Source organism: Megalops cyprinoides, chromosome 17 (assembly GCF_013368585.1).
Source record: "Megalops cyprinoides isolate fMegCyp1 chromosome 17, fMegCyp1.pri, whole genome shotgun sequence".
Classification (NCBI taxonomy): Eukaryota; Metazoa; Chordata; class Actinopteri; order Elopiformes; family Megalopidae; genus Megalops; species Megalops cyprinoides.
In genome coordinates, this window is record NC_050599.1 from 17,335,664 (window position 1) to 17,362,054 (window position 26,391).

Consider the following 26,391-nt stretch of genomic DNA (forward strand, 5'->3'; position numbering starts at 1 on the left):
TCAAAGCAGACCGTGATCACAGTGAAATAATGATACTCTGAGAAAGAAACCGATAAAAGTGTCATATTTTCCACTTCCAAGAACTGGCTAACAGGATGGCTCTTGAAAGTATTTTTTTAAATGCCCCCTTTTATTAACTTTGCTTTTGAATGGCGACTTAATATTAGATTAAATTTCATGCTGGTAACAAACTATATAGTGATCTAACTAAGTGAAATTTAAACGCATTAACACGTACGGTTGTGGTTGAAAAAAATAAGGTCATTGTGACAATATCCCCATCTTGTGGACAAACACATGCAGAAACATTTGCAGAAACCTCGCACGTTCTTGATAAAGCTGGAAACATTTTAGCGCATAGCTAAAATATTTTTTAAAATATACTGTACAGCTACCTTGTGACAAACTGTTAGAAAATTAAAGAGTAATTAGTCAATAATATTTGTTTTCAAAGCAGGTATACTGTTGCTTATTTTGAATGTGATTTCATAAAGTGAAATCAACCATCGTTCAACCAATGAGAGAGCGCTACACTGACAAACTGGCCAATTATAATTGGGCCTTACAGCGACCAATCAAATGCTGGTGAGCTTTGTGCTTCCGCTGTGATCTTTGCAGTGATTCCAAAACAAGGAAGCCAGAACAGTTTTGTGTTGGTAGCGAACGGTGTTGGGAGAAGTGTTTCCCACGACATTGTGTTATGCTGTGTAGTTATCTAGCTGAAGAGAATAATGATTTGTCATGACCTAGCTAGAGAGGTGCCAGCATATACTGACGACACAGTTGACAAGTTAGACCAGCTGTCAAAGTAGCAAAAGTAGAAGGACTGTCTAGCTAACGTTCCATCATGGCAGAAGTAATGAAGACGTTCAGATTCCCATCTCGACACGGCTATGCAGTAGAGATATCCCCGTTTTTTGCAACCCGATTGGCATGTGCTACGTCTCAATACTACGGAATAGCAGGTGACGACTTGTTGAATACGAACATGCGCTATTAAATAGCAGCATGGAAGCGATAGGTTGCTCCTTGACATACTTTCAGCGCCCATGGTTGCTATCTCCATCGCAAAGACAGATTCACACGTGTCAAATATGCAAGCTAGCCTTAAAACGTGCTGAGAAAATAGCCAGCTAGCAATCTAGCCAAAATGACAATCGAAAAGAAGCTGCATGTGGTAGGTTACAAGAAAAAAATCACACTCCAACGAAACATTCCTGCACAGAAAGGAGTCCGTCTTTCTAAGTTTGCTCAAAATCCATTTTGTTGTTGAACTTAGGCGAATTTGGGGGGCGAGGGGATGATAATAACTAGCAAATTCGTTATTTTTTGAGTTTGACGAGTACGATGGTTTATTTGTTTAGGATGCGGGACACTGTTCGTGCTGGAACAGAGTGAAGCTGGCATTTCTCTCTTAAGAAGGTAAACTATTCACCGCTTGATGGACAGACCAAAATCTGTTAATTTTAAATACATTTAAAGCCTGTGCAAGCAGGATTTTGGAAATGCTCCAGGTTCTGATTTACACAGAACACGACCTATTTAAGTGGTTCACCCAAGACCTTTGTCTTGACCGTGGAACTGCTTACTACTCAGGCTATCTATAGCCCTCAAAAAATGCCAAATAAATTGGGTCTCATATAATTAACCTCCCAGACAGCATCGACATCTAGACAGACCCGGATCCATTAAAAAGGCTGGGTGCAGTTTTTCATGAAAGTGGAGGGGGGCCCCTTCAGATTGCCATCTGGCCTGTAGGTGTCAATGCAAAACTCCCAATGATGACAGAACAGCAGAGAAAACCAATCAAACCGAAATGTCTTTCAAACTTGTGTGCAGTACAACTAATATGACCTGCAGTGCGTTCACAACAGAATTAGTTTGTTTTTGAGGTCCTCTGGAATACTATAACTCATGTCACGGTGATGTCACTGGCTCTGGCTAAGACTATTTCAGGGGTCCTTTCAATGTTTTCAGAAGAGTACTCATTTGTGCTGGCACAATGACATCCAGAGGAAATGTCATGAGACAACACCCTCTGTCAGCCTCCTTTTGGCATTTTCATTGAGTGTTTGTTTTGACTAGGCCATTTTATGTTAGCAGATATACAATACCAGTTAAAACTTTGGACACACCTAATTAAGATAATGGGGAATCCACTGAATAATTCCATTTGCTTTATTACATGGTTTTGATGTTCTTGCTAGTATTTTAAAATGTGGAAAATTGTAAAAATAAAGAAAGAAAAGCATGCCCAAAGTTTTGACTGATATTGTGTTGTTGTGGTACAGAGTGTTGGGTTCAGCATTGCTCCCTGTGTGCACAGCTTTGACTGGAATGACGGCCTTTTCGACATCACCTGGAGTGAGAATAACGAGCACGTTCTGGTGACAGGGGCGGGTGACGGTTCTCTGCAGATCTGGGACACGGCCAACCCCCAGGGGCCTCTACAGGTGCTGAAAGAGCACACGCAGGAGGTGGGCACCTGGCGGAACACAGAACGATCACCCGGACTTTACACCTGTGTCACCTCACCTCACAGCCATCTCTAGTCCTAAGCCTGCATACAGTACATATTATTAACAGTGGTCACTGGTAGCTGCTTGGGCTGCTGCACAGGTACATCATACATAACCCAGTCATGGATTAATCACAGTTGGGACATTTAATTAATGGCTGTTACCTGATTACACAGTGCTAACATCCTCATTTCCTCTCCAGGTGCTCACGCAGAAGATAAGCACTTTACTACTGATTGCCCTCGGATGCTGATGCCGTCTGTCATGTCATTCTTACCCTCCTGTTCTATGGATATATTGCTAACCTACTGATATACTCCTATGTTCCCCATTGTACCTATTGTACTTACTATATACTCATTTCCTAGCATTTCTGCTAGTCATTCTAGCAGTTCTGTCCCAAAGGGGTATTCAGGCTAACTGTTGCATGGCGTATATGGTTTAGTCAATATACAGTCCTCAGAGGCAGGTGTAAGGACACGGTGCGGTTAAGTCGTTTTTATCTTTGATTGTTGCTATGGCATCAAAACAAAGGGTAGCTGTAGCCAAGGTGACAGTCAAGCCAGGTGTCTAATACTGAATTACAGATTTTAGCTCTTCAGTCAGCATGGGCAGCAGTCTCAGAGAAAATGTTTCGTAGGTAAACACATACAGTGCTTAAAACGTTAGCATTGCCAGATGCAGCCTCTTCAGTTACTTTAAACTGTTGACTGGTTAAACTCTATCCTTTAAATACTGTATTGGTCCACATGTAAGGTGGTCTTCATGTAAGGTATGCGAAGGTGAATTCTCAGGTACCTCTCTGCACAGGTGTACAGTGTGGACTGGAGTCAAACGCGTGTGGAGACGCTGGTGGTCTCTGGCTCCTGGGACCACACTGCCAAAGTGGTGAGTTTCACAGTGACTGCAGATGTCTGTGTCTGCAGTCTATACTTAAGTCAACATTTTTATGGTTAATTGTGTGATCTTGTCTATGGACACAACACAAGATATATGACTATCTGGACACAATTTCAATCAAAACAAAAACATATACTGTATAAATAAATAAATGGATGTGTTTGCGTGTCCATGTTTGTGTATGTGGTGTGTGCTTTTACAGTATACACACATGTGCATATAGAGACCTGATGCAGGGTTTCTGTTCTCACAGTGGGATCCAGAGCGCGCTCGGTGTCTGTGCTCCCTGAGGGGTCATGAAGGGGTCATTTACAGCACAGTGTGGTCCCCGCATATCCCAGGATGCTTTGCATCTGCATCAGGTGGGCGCCATAATTTTTTAAATCTCTGGAAAAGCCACCTCTGTGCTCACTGCAGAAGCAGGAGAAAGTGGTTTGGTATCTGCTCAGGATTGCTTGTGGTTCGGAGTCTCTGACATTTCAGTAATTATTTGATTAGTTCCAGCTACATTCAGTAAATTTTAAATAAACGTTTTTATAGACAGTAATTCCAGTGGTGACCACATGGTGTCAGGAAAGGTGTAACTGTGATACAGAGACAGAAATCAATATGAATAAGGCTTTTCCACTGGGTTTGAGTTGGTTCCTCTCAATACATATGACTTGAGGCATTTTATTTACAGCTTTTTCATTTTTGCTTTCAGTTCTTTTGGGTTGATTCTAATAAACATGCCACACTGCTCTCCTACTGCCATTTGATCATTGGAATATGCAGCAATATTGCTTTTCAAGGAAAATTGGATTCAGGGAGCAGTTTCATTGGTTCTGAGTAATTATCCTGTCTTTATGGGCTCTATGTATAAAAGACACTTAGGAAGATTTCCTTTTTACAGTGATTAAATTAGAATGTTTTGACAGCTGCATCTGTTGGCTTCAATGGTCAGAGTAGAACCTTTAAATATCAGGAAACACTAAGTGTCTTGGTCAGTATTTTCTTATATGTGTACACCTGTATGGCTTGCATGGTAAAATACAGGTCATGGGATATCAGTGATTTTTTTTGGATGTCAGCTAACCAAACTGGAGCCACCAGAAACAGTGTGAATTTATCTTTGCAATCTTGCCATTTTAGTTCAGACTGGCTTTGATTGCTTTTCTTAAAGCTAATAAATGGCACCGTGTAGCTTTGAAACACATGGATACATGTGGATAAAGCTTTTAAGTTGATCATTTTTTCCCAGCAGCTATCACTCAAAATACAGTGATTTTACCTTATAAAAGATAAATGTTCGTGCACTTGTAAGAATTCTTTGTGAAGTCCATCGATTAATTTGGTCTTATGGTACTTTTTTGTCTTTGGTTTTATCTCAGTTGATCACATACGAAAATCAATACAAGTACAGTATCAGTCAAAAGTTTGGACACACCTGTTTAAGATAATGGGAAACACACATTCAAAGACATTTTGATCAAAGACTTATCCTTAAATGCTTGAAATTTGTTTCTTAGACAAATATAGTGAAGTTGACACCTATGTATGAATTTCTTTAAAAAAAAGTTTTATTTTTTAAGAAATTTGAATCTAAGAATCTAAGAATATATGAGTTGTTTGGATTTGTTTAACAGTTTTTTGGCCACTGCATAGTTCAATCTGTGTTATATAATAGTTTTGATGTCTTTACTGTTATAAAATGTTTGTGTCCAAGCTTTTGGTTGGTAGTGTATATAATTATGTTAAGGTGCTACTAGTTTAAATTTAACATTTTTTTTTCTTTAACTTTTACAGTATATATGAGTAAAATGCAAAGTTGGAGGTTAAAATAGCCATTTGTGATCTTCATAAGTAATACAGAATGAGCACTATACAAGATGAAACTGAACATTATGGAAGAGCTGTTTTCTCATAGTCATGACTGGCCCTCTCATTCATACACTCCGTATAAGTCGCCCTGAGCATCGCCCTGTTGCTATGACGACTGCAGCTGAGGCAAGTTTGGTCAGATGTCAGCTGCCGCGGTCTCTGGATCTTATCAGCAGTTTCAGCGAAACGCCCGCTGCCCCGCCACCCCGCCGCCCAAACCAACTCTGCGGGGTCTGGTGTCAATAGGCCTTTGTCACCACAGATACGCCTGTTTCACTGCCTGGGTGACGCTGGTGCTGATGGGTATCAGGGCTCTGGAGAACAGGAAACAGTGCGGAAAATAAGAGGGGAGGAATTACATGAAGTCAGAGTGACCGCTGGTGGAGGTGGCGGCAGCAGGTTTAGTGCCAGTGAGGTCTAGTTTGGTTGGGTCATTGAGAATGGCTGCTTTCATGCGTGTGTTCAAAGTTAGATCTGTCGGACAGGCTCAGCATGAGAGCTTCTAGTCAGTCCTCGCACTGAGTATAGATGGCTGGAGTTGGTGTCTTTTTTCATTTCTTTGAAAATGCACTCCATTGTGTGCTTTATCTGAAGCCATGAATTATAAATTGTGAGGCTGTTATTATGTAATGTTCCTGTTATGAGTGTGACACCTTGTGAATGGTCAGAGCCTCAGGGCAGGCCTGTGTTTGTCTCTCAGAGGGGGGAAAAGTCTGTGACGTTAATATCTCTCTCTCTCACACACACACACACACACACACACACACACACACACACACACACACACATATACACACACATGTAAGCATATGCACACATGCAGGGCACACACTCACACACCATGAGAGAGAATTATGCACCAGGCCCCGCCTCTCCCCTTCAGTGACCCTCAGAGGCATTACTTAGAATAACGCACTGACGTGTTGATGGAGGGCCCCTTTTTTCCATTAAAGAGAGACACCACCAGCATTACTGAGGCGGCAATAAGCGTTGGCTTAAAATCAATACGCGAGCTGTGAAGCTCGGAAACAGAGGGAGAATCTGAGCTGAATCATGGGACGGAGGAGGCCGTGAGCTAGCGGAACATGTCTGGGTGTCAGCATGCCCCCCTAATTCACCCCACAAGTGAGGTCACAGCACCTGTCCTGCTCCCGGAACAGGCCCCACATTTCCTGCCCCTCCAAATGCACGCCCCCCTTGTCTCTGCAAAGGTGCATAATCAGGTTTTGGCTGATTATGAGATGTCCTTTCCGGCACCACCGACCAGAGATCAGCGAACGCAGCTGGCCTCTCAAAATCATTTATTTGTTTATTAACTTATTTATTTATTTATTTTTATGCACTGTTCTGCTGTCCATCCCCCATGAGTCAGTCTCCTTGACAGCAGCATCAACTCAAGCACAGCAAGCAAGGGACCGGTTTCGCAGAGGTTTAGAGAACTCTACTTTGTGTAAGATTTTCTTCTATGACATGAAAGATAATGTCATGCGGAGTGAGGGGGGGCCCCTTTGAAGCGATCTGGGGGGGGACAATGCCGGCTGTCCCGATTAGCGCTTACCGGGAGCTCGGAGCCTCTTTCATTCCGCCCGGATGGGTGGTAGTTACAGGGCTCTGCTCTGCGCCGCGTTTTGGCAGGGAGACGGTGAAGCCGGAGCGGAAGCGCTTTGTACGCCTGCAATCTCAATGAGGGATCCATTTCACTATAATTAAACATGTCAGTACTGCCTTGAGCAATGCATAAAAAATATCAAAGATGTTTAAACGCCAACATCTAGGTCACTCCAACTGAAGAATATTGACATAACTCTAATCTCTCTGAACTTTCCAGCAATTTTCATTTTCCTTCCACTATGGATCAGTAATCGTTTCATGGTTTTTATCTTTTTTTTTTCTTTTTAAACCATATGAAGGAGTGAACATGCTTCAGTCAGGCAGTCAGTGGGGCCGGGGCCGCTAATGCAGCGGGAGGAACATTTCAGTATGCCGGTCTCTGTGGCTGTTTTAAGACGGGCCTTGTCTGCTACTGAGGTCTCAAACGGTGGAGCTGGACGTCAGGTGGCAGGGATGTGTCCACAGGATGTGGACTGCAGATTAAACAACGTGTTAAACTGAGTGACATTCAGTGAATTGCTGTCATAACATAGTCTAAATTTGGACCCTATTCCTATGCATATGTAACGGCGCTGAGAAGCGTAGGCTATTTTTCTGCAGAAGATCATCATAGCCCCCAGTGTAAAGACAAGAACAGGATGTTCTTGAACAGCCAGATTTGAAAATCCACAATCAAAATCACATATACAATAATATGCAGGTGTTAATGTTTCAAAAAAATTGTGATTCACTATGTGCAATATGTTTCAAAAATGTTGCATGCACACGGTCTCAGGCAGCCAACAACTAACAAACAGACAATTTTTTTTGGTTGAAGGACTGTGAGCGCAGCTCCTAAATCAGCTTTTCACAGGTCAAAAGTTCTCACCACAAATCACTTTTCCTCTTGGGAGAAGACCACAGATTACACAGCAACAAAGCGTGTGGGTGTTCCACACCCATAAAATGCTGTGCATGAGACCTCCCAGGAGACCACTTAAAATTGAAAATCTAGGTTACTGTTAATATGTTGCTAGTGATACACACACTGCCAATTGTAGGAGGTCCATCAAATATGCAAGAATGATTTCTCGTTGAGGTTAGGGCTCATGTGATTTCAGAAGGACTGTCAGTTTAAGGACCACATTTAGCTTAACAGTTGTGGCCTCTGTCTGTAACAGTTAGGAACCTGTTCATTCAGATGTTTTTTAAGGTGACACAAATTAATGCTGCAGTCATTAGAAACAAAGTTGTCTCCCCCATGTGTGTACGTGTGTGTGTATGTATATATTCACCATGTGCCTATGTGCGTGTGTCTATATACTATACATGTGTCTGGGTCGCATGCGTGTGTGGTGTGTGGTGTGTAGTGTGTGTGTATGTGCATGTTTACTGGTGTGTGGGTATGTAGTACACGAGTGTGTCTGTGTTTGTGTGTGTGTATATGTGTATGGCATGCATGTACGTGTGTATACGTGTAGCACTTGTGTGCGCACATGTTTAGTGTGATATGCAGTGTGTGTACAGTACAGTGTAGTGCAGTTTGTTCTGAGGTGGTCAAGTTGTAATGAGGCTGCAGTCTTGCTGATCTCCGCAGTCCCTCTGCAGCCTGCTTATTACTGCTGCACTTCTAGCACAGACCAGAGGGGGCAGCGGTCCTGCAGAGAAGAGGCCCTTGAAATGAGCGTCACGGATCACGGATTTCCCGCAGACTTTGGAAGCACATGATTAGTGGGGACAGCCATATGGGCAAGTGCCAGAGAATCCCCCCCCCTCCCCACACAGCGTGCTCTCTGACCCACATGATGTCTCCCCAGGCGACGGGACGCTTCGAGTGTGGGATGTGAAAGCGGGCACGTCCAGGCTGATTGTCCCGGCGCACAAGGCAGAAATCCTCAGCTGCGATTGGTGCAAATACGACCAGGTACCGTCATGCTGCAGTACTCTCCCAACAGCAGAGCTCATCTCTTAAGGTCACAGCTTGAAAATGGCTGAGAGCTGTGTAATAAAGAAGAACCGGCCTGATGAGTCCTGCATCATCGAGGTGAAGAAGAGGCCACAGGCCCAAAAACGAAGTCTGTCTAACAGAACTTTTCAGAAGCTGCACTGCTCAAAGAATGTGCGGGCTTTCTAAGTAAATGTAGCTGCAGTTCAATGTGTTTGAATAAAATGAGTTGATGTCAGTGTAAAAGGACCAGTATAGAAGCTAAATTTTAACAACCTTAAAATTTAGCTTCTATACTAAAAATTTCAATTTTGATCAAGTTTGGTGTGGGAAACCTTAGTGAAAGTGGGGGGGGGGGGGGGGTGATTTATACAGGACAGGATTTCTCTCATCATGCCATGTGCTCTCGCAGTATGATATGTGCAAGCTGAATCCTTCTCACGTGAGATTACCTTAAAAATGACTCAGTTCTCGGCTCGGCTCTCTGTCCAACGCTTGCTGTGTGCTTTTTCGGGGGCGTTTCCAGAACGTGATCGTGACTGGAGCGGTGGACTGCAGCCTGCGCGTCTGGGACCTGCGGAACGTGCGGCAGCCAGTTTCCGAGCTGCTGGGTCACTCTTATGCCATACGGAGAGTAAAGGTACCTACTGCTGTTTATAACAGCTGACACCTTTTTAAGTTTCATTGTCCTCCACTTTTCTGTCTCTGGTTTGTTCAAAGCCATTAAAACATTGCCTCCAGCAATCCCAGCAGTTAAATGTTTCTTGTCTGTTGATACTTTTATCACAAAGAGAATCAAAAGAATTCACATTGTAAATGGGGAGTGGTTTCAATCCTTATTCAACCAAATTGATGATGATAAAACACTTCAAGCTTCACCGAATTTGTCACTCCAAGTTAAAGACGAAGAGCAGCAGCACACAGATAGTATCCGGTTCTTAGTCGACTTACTTCAGCCTCCTTCCTCTCATAGCTTCCAGTCTCCTTATAGGAGTGTTAGTCGGGGTGTCTGATCAAAGCCTGGAGTTGAATTAAGTGTGAAGTAAAGTGTGTTACCTCAGCTGTCTGTGCAGACCTCTTTCTGAGACCGTCAGCATTTTTTCCCTACCTGGTGACAGCTATGGATTTTTAAAAAAGATCCAGTTAATTGAGTTTGTGCAAATGGGTGCGGTGCGGTGTCTGCTCAAACAATGACCAATTACCCAGATGAAAGCACGCTGACTTCCCTCTGCACCTGTGCCTGTGTGCCGGCAGAGACTTTTCCCGGGATTTTACGCACGATGAGGAATCAATCTGTCAAAACCAATAAATGGGAATTAAGGCCATTCTATCTACAGACTTGGACCACTTGTATTAATATGCTGCATTGTGTAGAGGGGTGCTGAGCTTTCAGCTGATGACGGTTAAGTGATCGATATTCATGTGGCATTCTTCCTGAGTTTCATTCATCCAGCTTTTCAGTGTATGTTTTGACCTTCTAAATGGTATGGATTTTTTAAAAAAAAACTTGAGTTAATACGAGGCTAATATATCATTCCAGCTTGTTTGGGAAAAAAATAAATTGCTCATATTAAACAAGAAAAAATGAATTTCCTGTGATAAGTAGTCATGGTGATGGTGCAGGTGCTTTTGCTTTGGCTGGTAACAGTGGTAAATGTATACCTTTCAGAAATTTGTTCCTCAGTTTTGAAGATAGTGTTCCATAGCACTAAGTCTGAATGTCCTATCTAAAGAAATAAACATCAAAATAAAAAGCTGAATTGAAAATAAACCTTAAATAACTGCTGAACCGTAAATTACTTCAATTTCCCTTTAAAGTCAGGAGTCTTAATGGGATATTTATTAAAATATGTATATACGTACATACATTGCATGTACATGAGATTGGAGTAATATTCAGCATTGTATTGAAATCATGTACTGAAACTCATGTTCTGCCTGTCACTCTTTAAACTAGGTGCACTAATCTAAGTTGATAAAATGGTGATGATGTAGGTAGTAAGTGTAGTTATTAGTTTGTATTATAAACTCTTGTTCATTGTCCATCTCTGTCTCCCCAGTTCTCCCCATTCAAGCTGACAGTCCTGGCATCCTGCTCCTATGACTTCACTGTCAGGTAACAGTCTTCATGATTTCACACATAGTTGAAGGCTTTTGAATAGAAATTGTTTAAATGATCAGCAGCCAACCAGTGAAGAGATTTGTGAGTTTCTCTGTTTCGCTTTTCCATTAACTTTCTTTTTCTCACAAATGGAAGCAATTAAGTAAATATGGCATGCTGAGAGATGGAGATAATAAGGAGGACAGAATCAGGAGAATTGCAGTGGAATGTTTGTTTGAGTAAGCACAATTTATGTAAAAAGCACAGTTTAGGTCAAACAGAGACATTAACAGTTGGAGCTAATGTACTCCTGACTGCAATGTTAGCTCTGAGTGAAATGTGAGTGTTAATAAATCTTCAGTGCATGTTCAAAATACATATATAAATACATTTCAAAACACATTCGATGTTAAATTGTTAACGCTTGCAATAGTTGTCCTGTAGTCCTAGAACATATAATAGAACATACTTGCTTCTTTAACTGAAGTATACCTGTGTTAGGCTGAGGCAATTCAAGTTATTAAAGGTGTTAAAGTTGTTAAAGTTATTATTATTAAAGGTCTCCATTACAGGTTTATTTTCTACAGTGATTTGGCCACACTGTCACAGATGGAATCTTTCACTATGTGAGCAAAACTCAGAGCAGTGCATTCACATGTAGTCATATAACCCCAGAAACCTCATCTGTTGAGTGGCGTTTTAGCGCAGTGATGGTCAATCCTGTTCATAAATTGCTTTTGCATTTTCTCCGTCCATTTTAAATGAATTGATTGGGGTCTTTTCAATCTCTTCTGTAATGCAAAAATCTATGCAATAGAAGGAAATGAAGAAATTGATTTTAAAGATGCTTTACCTTTTGTTATTCTGAACAGTAATGAAAATGTTTAGTATGTTTACGCTTCAAGAGATTGCTGTGGCTTTCTAATTTTTTTAGGAGCTTTAAGCTTCCCTCTACTTAAAGGTTTATCTCTGAACTGATGTGTTTTCACCACAGTCATGTAATTGGAAGTAATTATACACATTTAATGAAGCAATTGAAGTAATTAAGCAAAATAATTAAAGGTGTTAATGAATGAAGCAAAGAACCCAGAATTTAAATGAAAAAAAGATACACATACAAACAGGCAAACAGAATCAATGCTGGAAAAGGCTGCAGTGCGAAAGATTGTTTTGTTCCAGTGCAGTGTTTCAAAGGTCATAAACTCAATTTCTCCACATTCTTTGGTCCTCCATATTTTTTTCCCTTTAAAATATTCTTTGGGAACAGAAATGGGTGGATTAACAAATAAATTCTTCATTCATTGCTTGACTGCATATTGAAGTTCTCTATTTTTTGGTTGGATTATTGTTCTCGTACATTTTGCTTCCACGAAAACAGTAGCCATCCGAGCAGAAGAAGGGTTGCGTATCTCAGAGAACCACTGGGCCACCAAGCCTTGGGTGGATGCCAGGTTATTTTATTGATCACAGCCACTGCTTTCCCTTGGCTACATCAGGAAGATTACAGAGAGGGTATTTTACTAGAACGTTCTGTGCAGAACCATTCTTTATGTTCCAGTGCTTTCTAATCACTTTGATTCTGGGGTGAGCTGCTTTGTTTCTGTTTATTAAGGGAGCATCCCAAAAAAATCCTGTTTTTCATATGTTGTTCTATACCTTTATACTGCTTTGCACAACTTCTGTCATGTCTTGCATTGATTTAGGTAGACTCAAAACTGTCACAGACAAGCGCAGTGGAGAACTGGGATGTCAGATTCAGAGTTAAAAAAGAACAGTTTATTTGTAGTTTTTTTTTTATTTTATTTGGGTATATCGCCTCATGTTGTCTAAAGTATACAGTGATATTTTGCCCTGCACACTGATACTGAAGGGCCACGTGTTTTTGTGGTACACAGGAATGGGAAAATACTCAGCTCACAGGAAAAATGGCCAAAAGATTGTTATAGCAGGATTCTTAGGGTATAGTAATGTAGTATGATGTGCATAAATTGCATATTCTGAAGTGTATGTGTGTTTGTGTGTGTGTCTTTGCTTGTCTGCATGTATGTGTGTATGTGTATGTGTGTGTGAATGTGTATGTATGTATGCGTGTGTGTGTGTGTGTGTGTACATACGCATGTGTGTAGGGGGTGAACTGTGATCATTGATATGATGAGGTGAAACGTATGTTATTTCAGAGAGCACCCCGCATAATCACTGGTCTTACAAGGTGCACTCCAAATCTGTGCCCACCACCAGCCAGGCTTTAGTTTTTAGTCATACATTTACTTTCAGCATATGCAGTGAAAAAAGGCCCTGTAATTCATAATCTCTGTGTACTTTCAAAAATCAATACTTACTTAGATACTAGGGGCATGGTATGTAATATATGTAACATGTTTCCTCTGGGCATTCATATTTAGGCAGGATATCTTGTAATTACATCTGCCCTACCAAAAACGATATATACTGTATCGATCACCAGGATGAGTGCAGTATGTAACGGAAATGATTTTCATTAGATCTAGGACCTGCGTGAAATGTTTTTCCCTCTGGCGTATAGGAAAGAGGCCGTATTTTACGTGCGCCCACTATCATCTTTGTTGTCTGTATTAAAAAAAAAAAAAAAAAAGGTAAATGCACCTGCTGTCACACTCACTGTTCATTTGGTTTTGTTTATTTTACGTTAGTCTGCCGGGGCCTCATTTACGTCTGTCAGATTTCAGTGTTTACATGAGATTAGGTGTCCGGCTTCATTTACAATCAATGAAGAGTCTGGGTTGCCATGGCTTTGTTAAGCAGCCAATGGCCTGCTCATTTAGAAAGGCTGGGTGAAGCCAGCGTGTGAGGTAGATGAGTTACCTGACCTCATGTTCTGGGCCTAATCAGAGGATATTGCTTCACCTAAAGTGCACCTCTGCTACACACCTTTCCCCAGCCGTTTGTTCCAGGAATGATTTCTGCTTTCCGTTTCCTTGTACATTACAGTGGAAGCATTTGGAGGCTGAAACAGCCTTAAAAAAGTGTGACCACTGATAGGTTTTGTGGTGTTTTAAGCAGTCCGGGATCCTACGTGCAGAGTGGGGCGGGCATTTTAAAGCAGGGGAATGCTGCAAAGGCCTGTGTTTCCACTCTGTTGCATCAGCTGGTTTGAAAGGAAACAATAATAACTAATATTATAATAATTTTATTTATATAGTGCTCGTCTTACATGGCACACAAATTGCTTTCCAACTTAACAGATATTTGTAAATTAATAACATTATTAATGTCATATTTAATAGCCTGAATAGGCAATTATGAAAATCTCAATATGTATGGCTAATACTTTTTAAAAGCAACCAGGAGCCAGTGAATAGAGGCCAAGACTGGGGGCAGTATGTGCTTGTTTTAGTTAACAGCCTGTTGAACTTTGTACCAGCTGGGGATGTGAAAGGGCCTGGCATCTTAGACAAGGATAAATGAATTGCAATATGAATCTACCTTAGATAACGTAAAAGCGTTGACGATGGACCTAATTCTAAATATGTTTCTTAGTTGGTAATAGCATGTCTGAGCTAAATTTTTACTATACAGCCCAAAATTCAGATTCGGAACAAAAATAACAGAAAGATGAATATTTTATTGAGATTAGGGAGCCCAGAGTCAACAAGAGTTCAACTGACCCCTGTGCTTTTTGAATTTCTTACTGTCAATTTTACATGTAGTATCACAATGTGTTTTGTATTCCGTGATCTAGTGACTGATGGTAGTATACTTGGCTTCCCTCATACAGGCTTCCCTTATTCCTTATTAATGATATTAACTGCTTGTCGACCTTCTGTAAAAGCTGAAAGATCTAAAATTTAGATCATGGACAGAGGGAGAATTCCTTATAATAATAGTATTGCTAATAAACAATGATAAAAAAAAAGTTAATACTGCTCAGGAGATGATTCAAGATTACTTTTACAGGAGGGATTTACAATACAATCAAAGTCATGAATTGTGGCTAGTCTCCGCTATCAAAAGAGAGAAATGGTCATTTATACATTATATGGCCAAAAGTATGTGGACACCCCTCCTAATTATTGAGTTCAGGTGTTTCAGCCACACCGATCGTTAACAGGTGCATAAAATCAAGCACATAGCCATGCAATCTCCATAGACAAACCATAGAATGGGTCGTACTGGAGAGCTCAGTGACTTTAAATGTGGCGCTGTCATAGGATGCCATCTATGCCACAAGTCATTTTGCAAAATTTCTGCCCTGCTAGATATACCTTGGTCAACTGAAAATGCTATTATTGTCAAGTACATGCATCTAGGAGCAACAACAGCTCAGCCACAAAGACTCCATATTAATGCCCATGGTTTTGGAATGGGATGTCCAATCAGCTCATATAGGTGTGATGGTCAGGTGTCCACATACGTTTGGCCATATGGTGTAGCTGGATATCACAAATAATACTAGATGATCAGAGACATAGGTTTAGGCCACAAGTCAGGACAAGAACATATGTATGGCAAAGATGGTTACTAGGCCCTTCAACACACTGCATAAACTTAAAGATCTTAGTAACTCTGTAGGGTCTAAGGTCCTCTCATATTTAAACACTATCAGGGGTATGAGGTTTGAAAACTCGGTTATCAAAAAGCTATTTGGTTTTGATGGGCAATAAACCAGAACACAGAGAATAGCTGGGCCCTTAAGTATGGAAGATCTAAGTAATTCAAAAGAGCATTCACCAAATGAAAGCAGACAACATAAAATGGTTTCTGTGAATTACAGCTAAACCCCGCGCCTACATTATTGTTTGCTTTTGTAATATGTCATGTCTACCTTAGTTACGATTATGTGTATATGTTTTCTTTGTTTTTAAAGAAAAGCACATTATTTTTGACACAGCGCGATAGCACTGCATTGCAAGCGGTTCCAGAATTTATCTGTTTCATATGAATGTTAAATATCATCCGCCTCTGTCATATCCGCTCTGGTTATGCACAGTCTGAGCCTTGGATCTGCGGGTGCCTCATTGGTTTCGTGGTTGTGATTTACGGCGGACTTCTTTAAGTAATACCACTGCTGAAGCCAGCGCTCCCCGAGGGCTCGTATATAACACACTTTGGCTTACACTGTATGGCAATGTTAGTATTAATGCTTTCCTAATGTACCTCTATGAGCTGGGGGGTATTTTTCAGGGAAGTGATTTAATTACATTTGCAGAGTGGATGGCTCTGTTTTGGTGCAGTGAAAGCTGCGTCAGGGTTTGAGCGGGTGCCCTCTCTCTCCCTCCACAAGAGGATGAAAAACAGCCTTTCAATTAGCCTGATTGCTTTTCTGCTTTCTGGCCCCCGCAGGTTCTGGGACTACTCCAAGGACCGGCCTGTGCTGGGCACGCTGGAGCACCACACCGAGTTTGTGTGCGGGCTGGACTTTAACCTGCACGTCCCCGACCAGGTAAAATGGCCACACTTCCACCCTAACACGAGCCTTACCATACGCGGGAGTCAAAACTATATAATGTGCAACAAGCTCACTTGCAAAGTGCACTTTTTTAATATGTTATTTTATTGGTGAAGCCCTTTAATTTGTTCTTATGTACCTGCATTTTTTATTTTTCTGTTGTTTTACGTTACGTGCTTCTGTTTTCCACATGCTTGACTGTCAGTAAAGCAATTTTCATTTTTGACTTACAAAGTACTACTCTACCCTAACCTTGCCTTAAAAGGGTTAACGAGCCATTCTTGATTTCCCATATGCCCATATGTCTCATGTATAGGGGTGTTTTTTTATTTTATTCATGTGGTGAACAGACTCTTATCTGGTCTGCCCAATATAGCTTACATTAAACACATTAACCAGTTCATTAGTCACTGTGCTCCTCTGCTGACCGAAAGGTTAAGAGCTATAAAATTCAAACTCGTTGAGGATACTGCATCATTTCCCTTGGGTTTCTTTTTATGTAGCACCTATTTATTTATCAATATTAATGGCCATATGTGTGAATAGTCTTAAATATAATATTTAATATATTTATTTAAGAGTGATGCATATCTACTTATTTCTCTTTGTCCCAGCTGTTTTGCTCTTTTAATAAATCACTGCACCTGCTCTGTGGTATGAAGTCTAGAAAGTGTCTTGCCAGTAATGTATACTGTATTGCTACATGTTGCTATTGCTATTGCTATATTTCTATAGTGTAAAACATAATTTTTCTGGATCCTTGCAAAAAAAAAAAAAAAATCCACTTTAAACTTCAGTGGCTGCCCTTTATTGACATGCAAACACAGACCACAGATCATGTGTTATTACTTTGAGGAACAACTCATGTGATGTGGTGGGGCCATCTGGTCTTCCAGGAACAATTTTGTTTTTTTATTTTACGCAAGTAAAAATGGAACATAATGATGACTGTGAGTGTCTGTGGGAGCTTGTTTTCTGGCAGTACAATGGAGCAGTCATATCATTCTGCATGTGCCTCTGCTGCCACTGTTGTGCGTGCGTGCGTGCGTGCGTGCGTGCGTGCGTGCGTGCGTGCGTGCGTGCGTGCGTGTGTGTGTGTGTGCGTGCGCGCGTGCATGCTCATTTTTAGTGCTGTCCGTTAGGAGTGACTTTGATCGTGGGGGAGCTGACTGACCTGACGTCAGCACCCAGGGTGATGAATTGAAGACAGCGCATTAGATCTGTCAGGGAGTGGACACAGAAACAGGGAGAGAGTGAATGACACTCAGACAGCTGCCAACTACAGATAAGGCCATGAACAAAAACCGTACACTTAAGTCTAGATAAACTGGATATTCCTAAAAGTCCTCCACTGCATTGCCCTAGCTTTATTTCAACTAGCTAATTGAGCACAGCATTACCCACCATCGTAACTGTCAAAAGCAGTGCTATGTTGTTCTCACCATCTTGAAGTCATGCATAAATCATAGTCATTTCTTTGATGTCCCCCTGAGAAAACAGATTAATAGAGGGTAATATCACAACTTTGATTGAGTCCCCAGGCAAGATGGCTTAAACTGAAGATGATCACAAAGAGAAAAACTGGCATGAGGTGCCATGAATCTAAGAGATGGATTTTCAATGAAGCACACTACACCAGAGAAGCATTTAAAGTTTTCTCATTACAATGCAGGGCCACTGAAGCACTGATCCATTCAAAACAAGCAAATAAAATAAACTACTGGCAATTTGTAGCATAGAGGGGGGAGGTAGACAGAGAAGGGGCTGTGTAGGAAGTAGACCACAGGAAGGCATCCAAAGTGAATTTAATCCAGTCGCCAACTGATATGGATAAGAATAATGACGTTGGGGGTGACATATTGATATGCGGAAAACCAATGGCTCCACACCTTTCAGAGGTGGCCATGAGCTCCCAGCAGCCTGAGCCAAACCCTGTGAGTCATCCATCCAATAACCCCACACAATGCACCCGATTCATGCAAGATGCTCCATGACACAAAAGAGAAATTGCGCTTGTGCTGTACAAATTACAAATCATTATTACGCAAACTGCGGAGGAAGATTGCTCTGTTTGTCTGTTCAAAAAAAAAAATATTAAAAGAACCAATCAGCTGGTGACATCACCCCCTCGCACTGGGGCCGGACGGCGGTCCCTTCAGTCACGGACTGAGCGGACTGAATGAACGTCTGAGCGCCTTACGAGGTGGAGTCACGATCTGGTTATCACGGCCAAGAACTGTCTTTGCTCTGTAATCCAAACCCCCGCTAGATGCTACAGCCAGTTTTGAGGATCAGCGGGATAGTGCCATTTTGTTTTATGTTGCTGGTGGCAGCATGCCTCATGCCGGGGGGGGTTGGGGGCAGAGTGTGAGTGCTGTTCTGCTGCAGTCACCCCCTTCCCAATCAAACACCCCCTCCACTCCTCCCTGTGCTGTGGCCCCGCCCCCCCCCCGTGCTGTCCCGTCTCTGCGATGTTCGGCCATGTGATTTATTACCTCCCTCCCCATTCCGCAGAAAAGCCCAACAGCTGTAACGTCACCGTGTCCCGGAGCGCACCGGCGCTTCTCGAAGGGGGTAGTCCCTCCTAATGCAGCAGCTCCTTCTCAGCTCCTTAAGGGAGCGGAGGACCTCTCCTCCTCCCACAGCAGTTTTGGGTCGTGCATCATAGAGGGGTGAACAGAACCGTTTGTCAAATGAAGTAACGTCATGTTAGAGCTCAGAGGGTACATAGAAGCGTGCTGCTACTTCACGATAAAAGAATTACGATTTATTTATTCATTCTTTTGGCCCTGAGCTTTGAGGGGTTGAGTGTCTGAACCTGCGTCCATCTGGCAGACTGGAATCGCCCCAGAGTCACCTCCCCCCTCCCCTCCTCTCGTCTCTCCTCCTCTTCATACTCATCCTCCTCTTCTCTGCAGTGCTGTCCTCTGCGTGGCATTCAACTCATTTTTTTTTTCTGTAAAATAATTAATGGAGGCCATTTTTTCTCTTCAATGGATGAGTCACGGGCCGGCGGCTTGGCAGCGTTGCTGTAGTACTCAAATGAATTCCCCCTGTCGCCGTCCAGGAAAAGAGAGAGAGGACGTGAAGGAAAGAAATAGCCTCCAGCAGTGTTTTCCCTCCCTCTACCGTACAGACAGTTCACTCATTTTCAAACATGATTTTACACAAACTGCTCAGCGGGGCCATTGATCCAGCTTAACACAGGCCAGTCCTCTTGTGTGTTCAGTGGGACAGCACTGGAGTACTCCACTGCTGCTCACTGTCTCTTAAAATCAGCAGCCAGGACTTCCCTGAGATAAACAGGTTTGGGTTAATTTGGCAAAATTGGTGGGAAAAATAGAAATATTTTTCTTGAAAGTAAGAGTATGAAATATTGCAAAACCATTTAAAAGTCTTTCATATCTGCCTGAAACCTTGTAATCTAGCAGTATATATGGTGTATATAGAGATTTCTGAGGTAACTGTGTGAACAGGTATTTGGTGTAGAGTACCATAACTTTATGCACTCCTTTCACTGAGAATGAACTGGTGGGGAAATGTGTTTTATTATGATCGCATTACTTTAGCAGCAGGTTTTATGTTTAGTGCCCTGTGTAAATAGTTAAAAGAAACAGGCTTAGGGCACTTTGACACCAGCTGGTTCACTTGTGGTGCAATATCAGACTTACTTTATTTTTTCCATCTTGGTCTGCTTTTTCATGCCGGGTACTGCAAATGAACTTGAATTAATTTGCAAACAAATTCAAATGTGTTTGTTTAGTGCACTTGCTGCTGCGTGTGGACCAGAATTCTCAATGTTTTTATATTGCAGCTTTTCAGTTATGCTTGTTTCCCATGCCATTTAACTGCAGCATAATTTCTCTGAAGAATACGCAGGAGTTACCATCAATACCCCACATCCTAAGCACTGTGCTGTTGCTTCTCCTTTATGCCAGTTTCATCCATTATCTGCAGTAGAAATGGAACTTGGTCTTGAAGAGCTCTGTGCTAAAAGTGGTCTTGGTTCCATTGTGATATTAACCTTGGTGCAGTTATGTGAGAGGCTTCACATATAGCCTCAACTAAAGTGAACTGCACCTCTAATTAAGCAATACAATTTTCTAAGTAAGAGAGTGCCTTTACACATATAGAATGAAAAGACATTTCATACTGAAAATGTTAAGGTACTTTCTTTCCTGTGTTGGCATCATTTTTATTTCCTTTCTACTCTCACTAATAGATTTATTAATGGAGAGTAGCCAGGGCAAAAAATTAACATACGTGCCTAAACAAAATGTCAGCTAAACATTGTCAATCACCCAGTGTAATCCCTTCTCAACCAATTCCCTGCCACAGCCCCACAACTTAGCCAACCAAAGGTTTTCAGAGTATGCCAGTCTTTGCTATTGTAACAGCATAATTGTGAATGTCTGGAGTCGTATTTATTTTCATTTTAAACTTCACATTCATTTTCATAATCATTAACTCTTTGGGTATCTTTTATTGTGCCGTCATTAGATTGAGCAGTGGGGAGCAGTGAAGATGTCTCGAGGCTTTGTACTATGTGTGTAAGTGTGTCACATGTCTGTGGTCAGTGTGTCAATGCCTCACATTTAAAGCACAGTTTCCCCTGTGGAACACCTCCACACGTGCAAACCCTTTTGCTAATAGGACAGGGGATGTTTGGATCAGGACTATCATCCTACAGTTAGTCGACATACTCTGTCTCAAGATTGGTACAGCTGGCATAATTTCATCCACTTCATGTGTGTTTTTGATATGGTGCAGTATTTAAGACCTGTAAAATTCTACATTATGTCTGAGGGAGTTAGAGGTACTCTCAAAGACAAGAGAACCCACCGTTGCCAGCGTAAGCCCCTCTCTGCATCACTGAATTGCTGCTTCAAAGCCTCCAAAGCTTGCAGAGCTTCAGAAATAAAGGTCAGCATCTACTGTGCTCACATATACTTTTACAGGTTGCCAGGACGATATCTTCAAGTAAAAGCAGCAGGCCAAAATTGCTGTTCGTAATTCTTCCCAGTGTAGAATAGTCTAATTGATTTTTAACATTTGCAAATTCTAAATCACACCTGAATATTCTATTGGGTCATACAGTCAAGGCATATGTTTTAACTACAAATTGCAAATATGCAGACGTAAATATATAGGACCAATTACATAATTACATCAGTTCTGCCAGGAAAAATTTTAGTTGGAACAAACACTGGAATACACATGGCCTTCTCCTGAGTTGGACATTTCTGGAACAAGACCTGCGATAAATTATCTGTGAAATCATCTGTTATCATATGAATCTGTCCCCTCATTGTCAATAATAGTGGTATTTTAGCATTCTGAGGTGACATTAATGTGTCTGTTGCAGGTTGTGGACTGCGCCTGGGATGAGACCGTGAAAATATATACACCTCCGTGCCTAGCAGCACTTAAGCACAGTACTCCGTAGAGAGGAGATAATTACTCTGCCCCGAGGAGGAGAAACGGACTTTTCAGGCTGACTGAGATCTAAATCACGGACGGCGGTTTTCCAGAGCGTCATGGCAGTTTTGAAAATGACGCCATTAAACGGATCCCTGGGGACCAGTGTCGCGCGGGCAAAGTTTGAATACAGAGGGAAGAAAAATGCTACACGGCGTGGAACACGAGCCACCGCCAGCAGTAAAACCCCAGATGTCTCCACGTAGTTTTCATCAGAGTCCCTTGTTTATAACGTGTGAAATTAGACATCTACATGCATGTGTCTTGTGTGCCGTTTTTGCCAAGTGTGGAGCTGAAAGGAGGAGATGCTTGAGTGGTTTTGCCTGCTGTTTCCCTGAAACCCGTGGTAGTGTGCGACAATACACTGTGTGTCAGGTAAACGGTGATGACATTCAAAATGGCCTGTGTATTTCTTAAAAATAAAAGGAAACCTGGAGTGGCTTTGTCTCGGTGTCCACTGATGTTCTGTATGTGTTCTGCAGTTCTGTGGAAATTGAAACGACGCAGGACGTAATATATTCCTAATATCAATTTGGCATTAGTAATTTTGACAGAAAGGTTTTAGTTAATCGCAGATTCATCCTTGCACGTTCTAGCAGGTGGAACATCGTCAATTAAATGGATCTATGCTATCTTAGTTGCTGAAATGTAAGTGAGACGCTCTTGATGGTCAGTAATAGTTGCCTGAGACAACATGCGCATAAAACTGTAATGACAAAAGCTGACACTGTTTGGTGGCAGTCGGACGCATCCGCGGAGCGGCGTGTTAGTATCTACCTAACAGGAGTGTCGCTTGCGCAATCACCTGTACGCATTTTATGGAGAACAAGACAGACTTGATGTGATTGCCCTAAAACTCTGGAAAATCCATAAATGTTGCATTTTATGACTGTCAAACAAAACCAACAGTGACTAAACCCTGCAAAATACATCCTGGAATTGTTTCAGTATTTTTAGTAGTCTCACAGTCATTATGTGGATCTGCCGCCGCCAAAGTACTATTTCTAATCTCTATCAGGAGAATTCTCTATTAACATACATAATTTAACTGCTTATTTTTATTTCATGTATAAATGACTGCATGCTTAAGCTTGCATGTGGCTACAACAAATCATCACAATGAAATTTATTTCTCCTACATTAGTAATTGTCCCATTTTTAGCATGAAGACTTCTGAAAAGTCAATTAATAGATAACGCTGGGGAAATAATTATACTGTCTGTCGAATTAACCGCTCCTATTCTGATGATCTCGAAGTGTGCGCCTGTGCCCAGGAAAACTTAACTAGACCTACATATGGGACTTCCTCAGTGCCTGCGCGTTTGATTTACACCCCGTATTCGAGCTGCAAACCGTAGGCGCTGGTTCCCGGCTCAAGGGAGTTTAGTATGTAAATAAAAAACGAAAAATCCGTCAGAGTAATTGGGTAGGCTGCGGACGTTTGCATTTTCATTATTCTGCACAAGGACAGTCGGCGCTGCAGTGAATGCCGCACTCACTACCACAATCGGAGCGCAAATGTCTCTCACTCAGTCTCCCTGGAATTGCGCAGAGGGGACACGGGTGGGTGGGTGTGTTGTAAATATTCTGCATATACCTCCCTCTGCCGCTGTTGATCTGTGCGGCACGTGATGCTGAGCAAAGACAGGGAAAACTCCCGAATGAAATAAATGTATTTGAATGAGAATATAACAGTCGCCCCTTAAATGTATGCGTCAGCAGATCTGAGTGTTTTTTCTTAGTCCACCTCGAGTAACAAACTCTGAGACTCCGTTCTCTGAAGTGGACGTCCTTAAAGTACAAGGTTTTGCTTGCACATAGATTTTTTTTTTTTGCCTGACATCGATAACTTGGACGATTACAGGGGGTGCGCTTGAAGAGTGAGGCAGTGTTGCGTAGTTAACTGAGCACGAGTCTACTCCTGTCTTTCCGATCGCTCCCAGTCGCGGCAAAAGAATTGATTCCAGGGAAGCATGGAAGTTTGCAGGGGCCGTTTTCTGGGGATATCGGTGGCAGTTGCGCACGGATTCTTCTCGGGATCGCTGAACATTTTGTTGAAATTTCTCATTACGACTTACAACTTCAACTACCTCACGCTCATTCAGTGCCTGACCAGCATCACTGCGGCGCTCACCCTCGAGATCCTCAGGAGACTTGGAAAGATTGATATCCCCCCGTACAACCTGAATTTGGCCAAAGTTTTCGCAAGTGTATGCATCCTCTCCACGCTGCAATCCACTCTAACCCTCTGGTCTCTGCGAGGGCTCAGCCTGCCCATGTATGTGGTTTTTAAACGGTGTCTACCTCTCGTCACTCTGGGTATCGGAGTCTGCCTCCTGAAGAACGGAGTCCCCTCCTTTGGGGTGACCGCAGCGGTGCTCATCACAACCATTGGAGCCGCTTTAGCCGGTATGTTCAATTGCCACCTCCGTGTGTTGCCTGACTAAATAAAGAGTCGAATTAATGTATTAATAATAATTGTTGATCATGTATTGCTTATGTTCATATAAAGTTAATTAGCATTGGCAGAGATACTGTTCTGAATAAATTTTGCATCCTGAAGCCACCGTAGACCTAAGAAGCAATGACAGTAGCCACGTATGCTCTGCATTACTGGGGGAAAATAAAAAAGGGCACGAATGTATATTGTAATTTAATGTTGCCTTAAAGTGAACATGTTTTCTAGGGTTCCATTTTAGTTTAGCTATTTTGGTTTGTGATGTAGCCGCATAGTTGCAGCACAATATCTAGGTGCTGTACTCAGTTCAGTACCACACAATGAGAAACTGTTTGGTGTATGGAAGTATGGAGAGGTGTTTTTAGTGTGTAAAAGTACAGAGAGGTGTTTTCTAGTGTATGAAGATATGGTGAGGTGTTTTTTTTTTTGGTGTATAAGAGTATAGGGATTGTCTCTTAGTGTATGAAAGAATGGAGAGATGTTTTTACATTAGATTATTGTTATTTAGCAGACGCTCTTATCCAGAGCGACATACTTATGTTATAATTTCTACATGTTATCCATTTGTACAGCTAGATATTTACGAAGACAATTGTGGGTTAAGTACTTTGCCCGTGGTTAGCAGCAACAGTTCCCCAACAGGGAATCAAACTGGCAACCTTTTGGTTACAAGCCCCACACCTTACCACTATGCTGCACTGCGACCCTTTTTAGTGTGTGAAATGTAGAGAGGTGATTTTAGTGTATGGAAATATGCGAGAGGTGGTTTTTGTATCCTTGCCACAGTACAGTGGAACTGGAAGTCACAGGCTTTGCCGTGACGTGCTGTGTGGCTGTTCCCACAGGAGCGGGGGACCTCACAGGCGATCCATTTGGGTACGTGACGGGCGTCCTGGCCGTGATCATCCATGCCTCGTACTTGGTTCTGATCCAGAAGACGAGCGCGGACAGCGACTACGGCCCGCTGACCGCCCAGTACGCCATCGCCGTCACCGCCTCCCCCGTGCTGCTGGTCTGCGCCATCGCCAGCATGGACTTCATCGACGTGTGGTCCTACCCAGGCTGGACCAACCCCTTCGTCCCCTGCATCTTCGTCACCTGCATCCTCATAGGCTGCGCCATGAACTTCACCACTCTCCACTGCACCTACATCAACTCCGCCGTTACCACCAGCTTTGTTGGGGTGGTGAAGAGCATAGCCACCATCACCGTGGGCATGCTGGCATTTGAGGACGTGAAGCCCACCCGCCTGTTTGTGGCTGGGGTTGTGGTGAACACGGTGGGGTCGGTCACCTACTGTGTGGTGAAGTATTTTGAGACGAAGAAGAAGAGCAAGTACCAGGACCTGGAGGAGGCCAGCAAGGATGAGGAGTTGCCCGGACAACCGTACACAGAGGAGAAAAAGCCCAATGGGGACCTGGAGATCATGCCCAATGGAGATGTGGTGGCCCCTGTGGAACCTCACCACTGCAATGACTCTACTGTACAAGAGGGTGGCTCAGTGGAACCCACTGAATTACAGACACATGGAAACCCACCGCAGAACGGGGCCAACAATCTGTCTTTGAGTGACAGTTATGTAGGAGTGTGGAGGTCTATTCGGAACATGAAGTTTCTGAAGAAAGACACTTTAATCGATAATATGGAGGTACAAAGCCCTTGAAAGAAAATCTTTATTTTGGGAAAAAGGTGCATGTCATATAGCTGTTGTTTCTGAATGACTGGTATGAACTGAAAATAAAGTTTTTGTGTTGCTGATTCTTTTTTCTTATACATGGCTCAAAGGAAAGAGATTTCTTAAATGGGAGTTTTTTTAAATAATTGTTCTTTGTACAGATTGAAAGACATGTCAAGAATATTTCTATATGCATTAGGGAAAACCATAAAAATATTTTATACCGATTGATCAGTTATAATAAAAAATTCTGATGAATAATCATACATGACAAAATCGATGCAATTAGAAAGACTGCCCTTTTCAGTGGAATAAAGCTGTTGTGTAAAGTGCTTTCATAAGGGTAAATGGCACATGAAGAAGGACATGTTGGTAAACAGGGATCGGTTTTCATAATTCATTTGTTTTTGCACGCTCACATGCACAGTACATGCCTGTTC

At 42.2% G+C, this 26,391-nt stretch overlaps 2 protein-coding genes across 3 annotated transcripts; both read left to right on the top strand.

Moving 5' to 3' along the window:
* Nucleotides 1-648: 648 nt before the first annotated feature.
* On the top strand, nucleotides 649-22,248 carry pex7 (peroxisomal biogenesis factor 7). Of its 2 annotated transcripts, XM_036549200.1 has the most exons (10): nucleotides 649-965; nucleotides 1,365-1,422; nucleotides 2,327-2,477; nucleotides 3,330-3,407; nucleotides 3,673-3,781; nucleotides 8,687-8,793; nucleotides 9,341-9,454; nucleotides 10,875-10,930; nucleotides 16,235-16,334; nucleotides 21,706-22,248. In XM_036549200.1, the coding sequence occupies exons 1-10, from the start codon at nucleotides 848-850 to the stop codon at nucleotides 21,784-21,786; spliced, it is 972 nt and encodes a 323-aa protein (XP_036405093.1). In that variant the 5' UTR covers nucleotides 649-847; the 3' UTR covers nucleotides 21,787-22,248. The 2 variants fall into 2 exon arrangements, with proteins under 2 accessions (XP_036405093.1, XP_036405092.1); XM_036549199.1 differs by lacking the exon at nucleotides 21,706-22,248 and having other exon boundaries at nucleotides 16,235-16,633.
* Nucleotides 22,249-23,791: 1,543 nt separating this feature from the next.
* LOC118791755 (solute carrier family 35 member D3) lies at nucleotides 23,792-25,939 on the top strand. Its single transcript, XM_036549179.1, has 2 exons — nucleotides 23,792-24,227; nucleotides 25,122-25,939. The coding sequence occupies exons 1-2, from the start codon at nucleotides 23,792-23,794 to the stop codon at nucleotides 25,937-25,939; spliced, it is 1,254 nt and encodes a 417-aa protein (XP_036405072.1).
* Nucleotides 25,940-26,391: the final 452 nt, after the last annotated feature.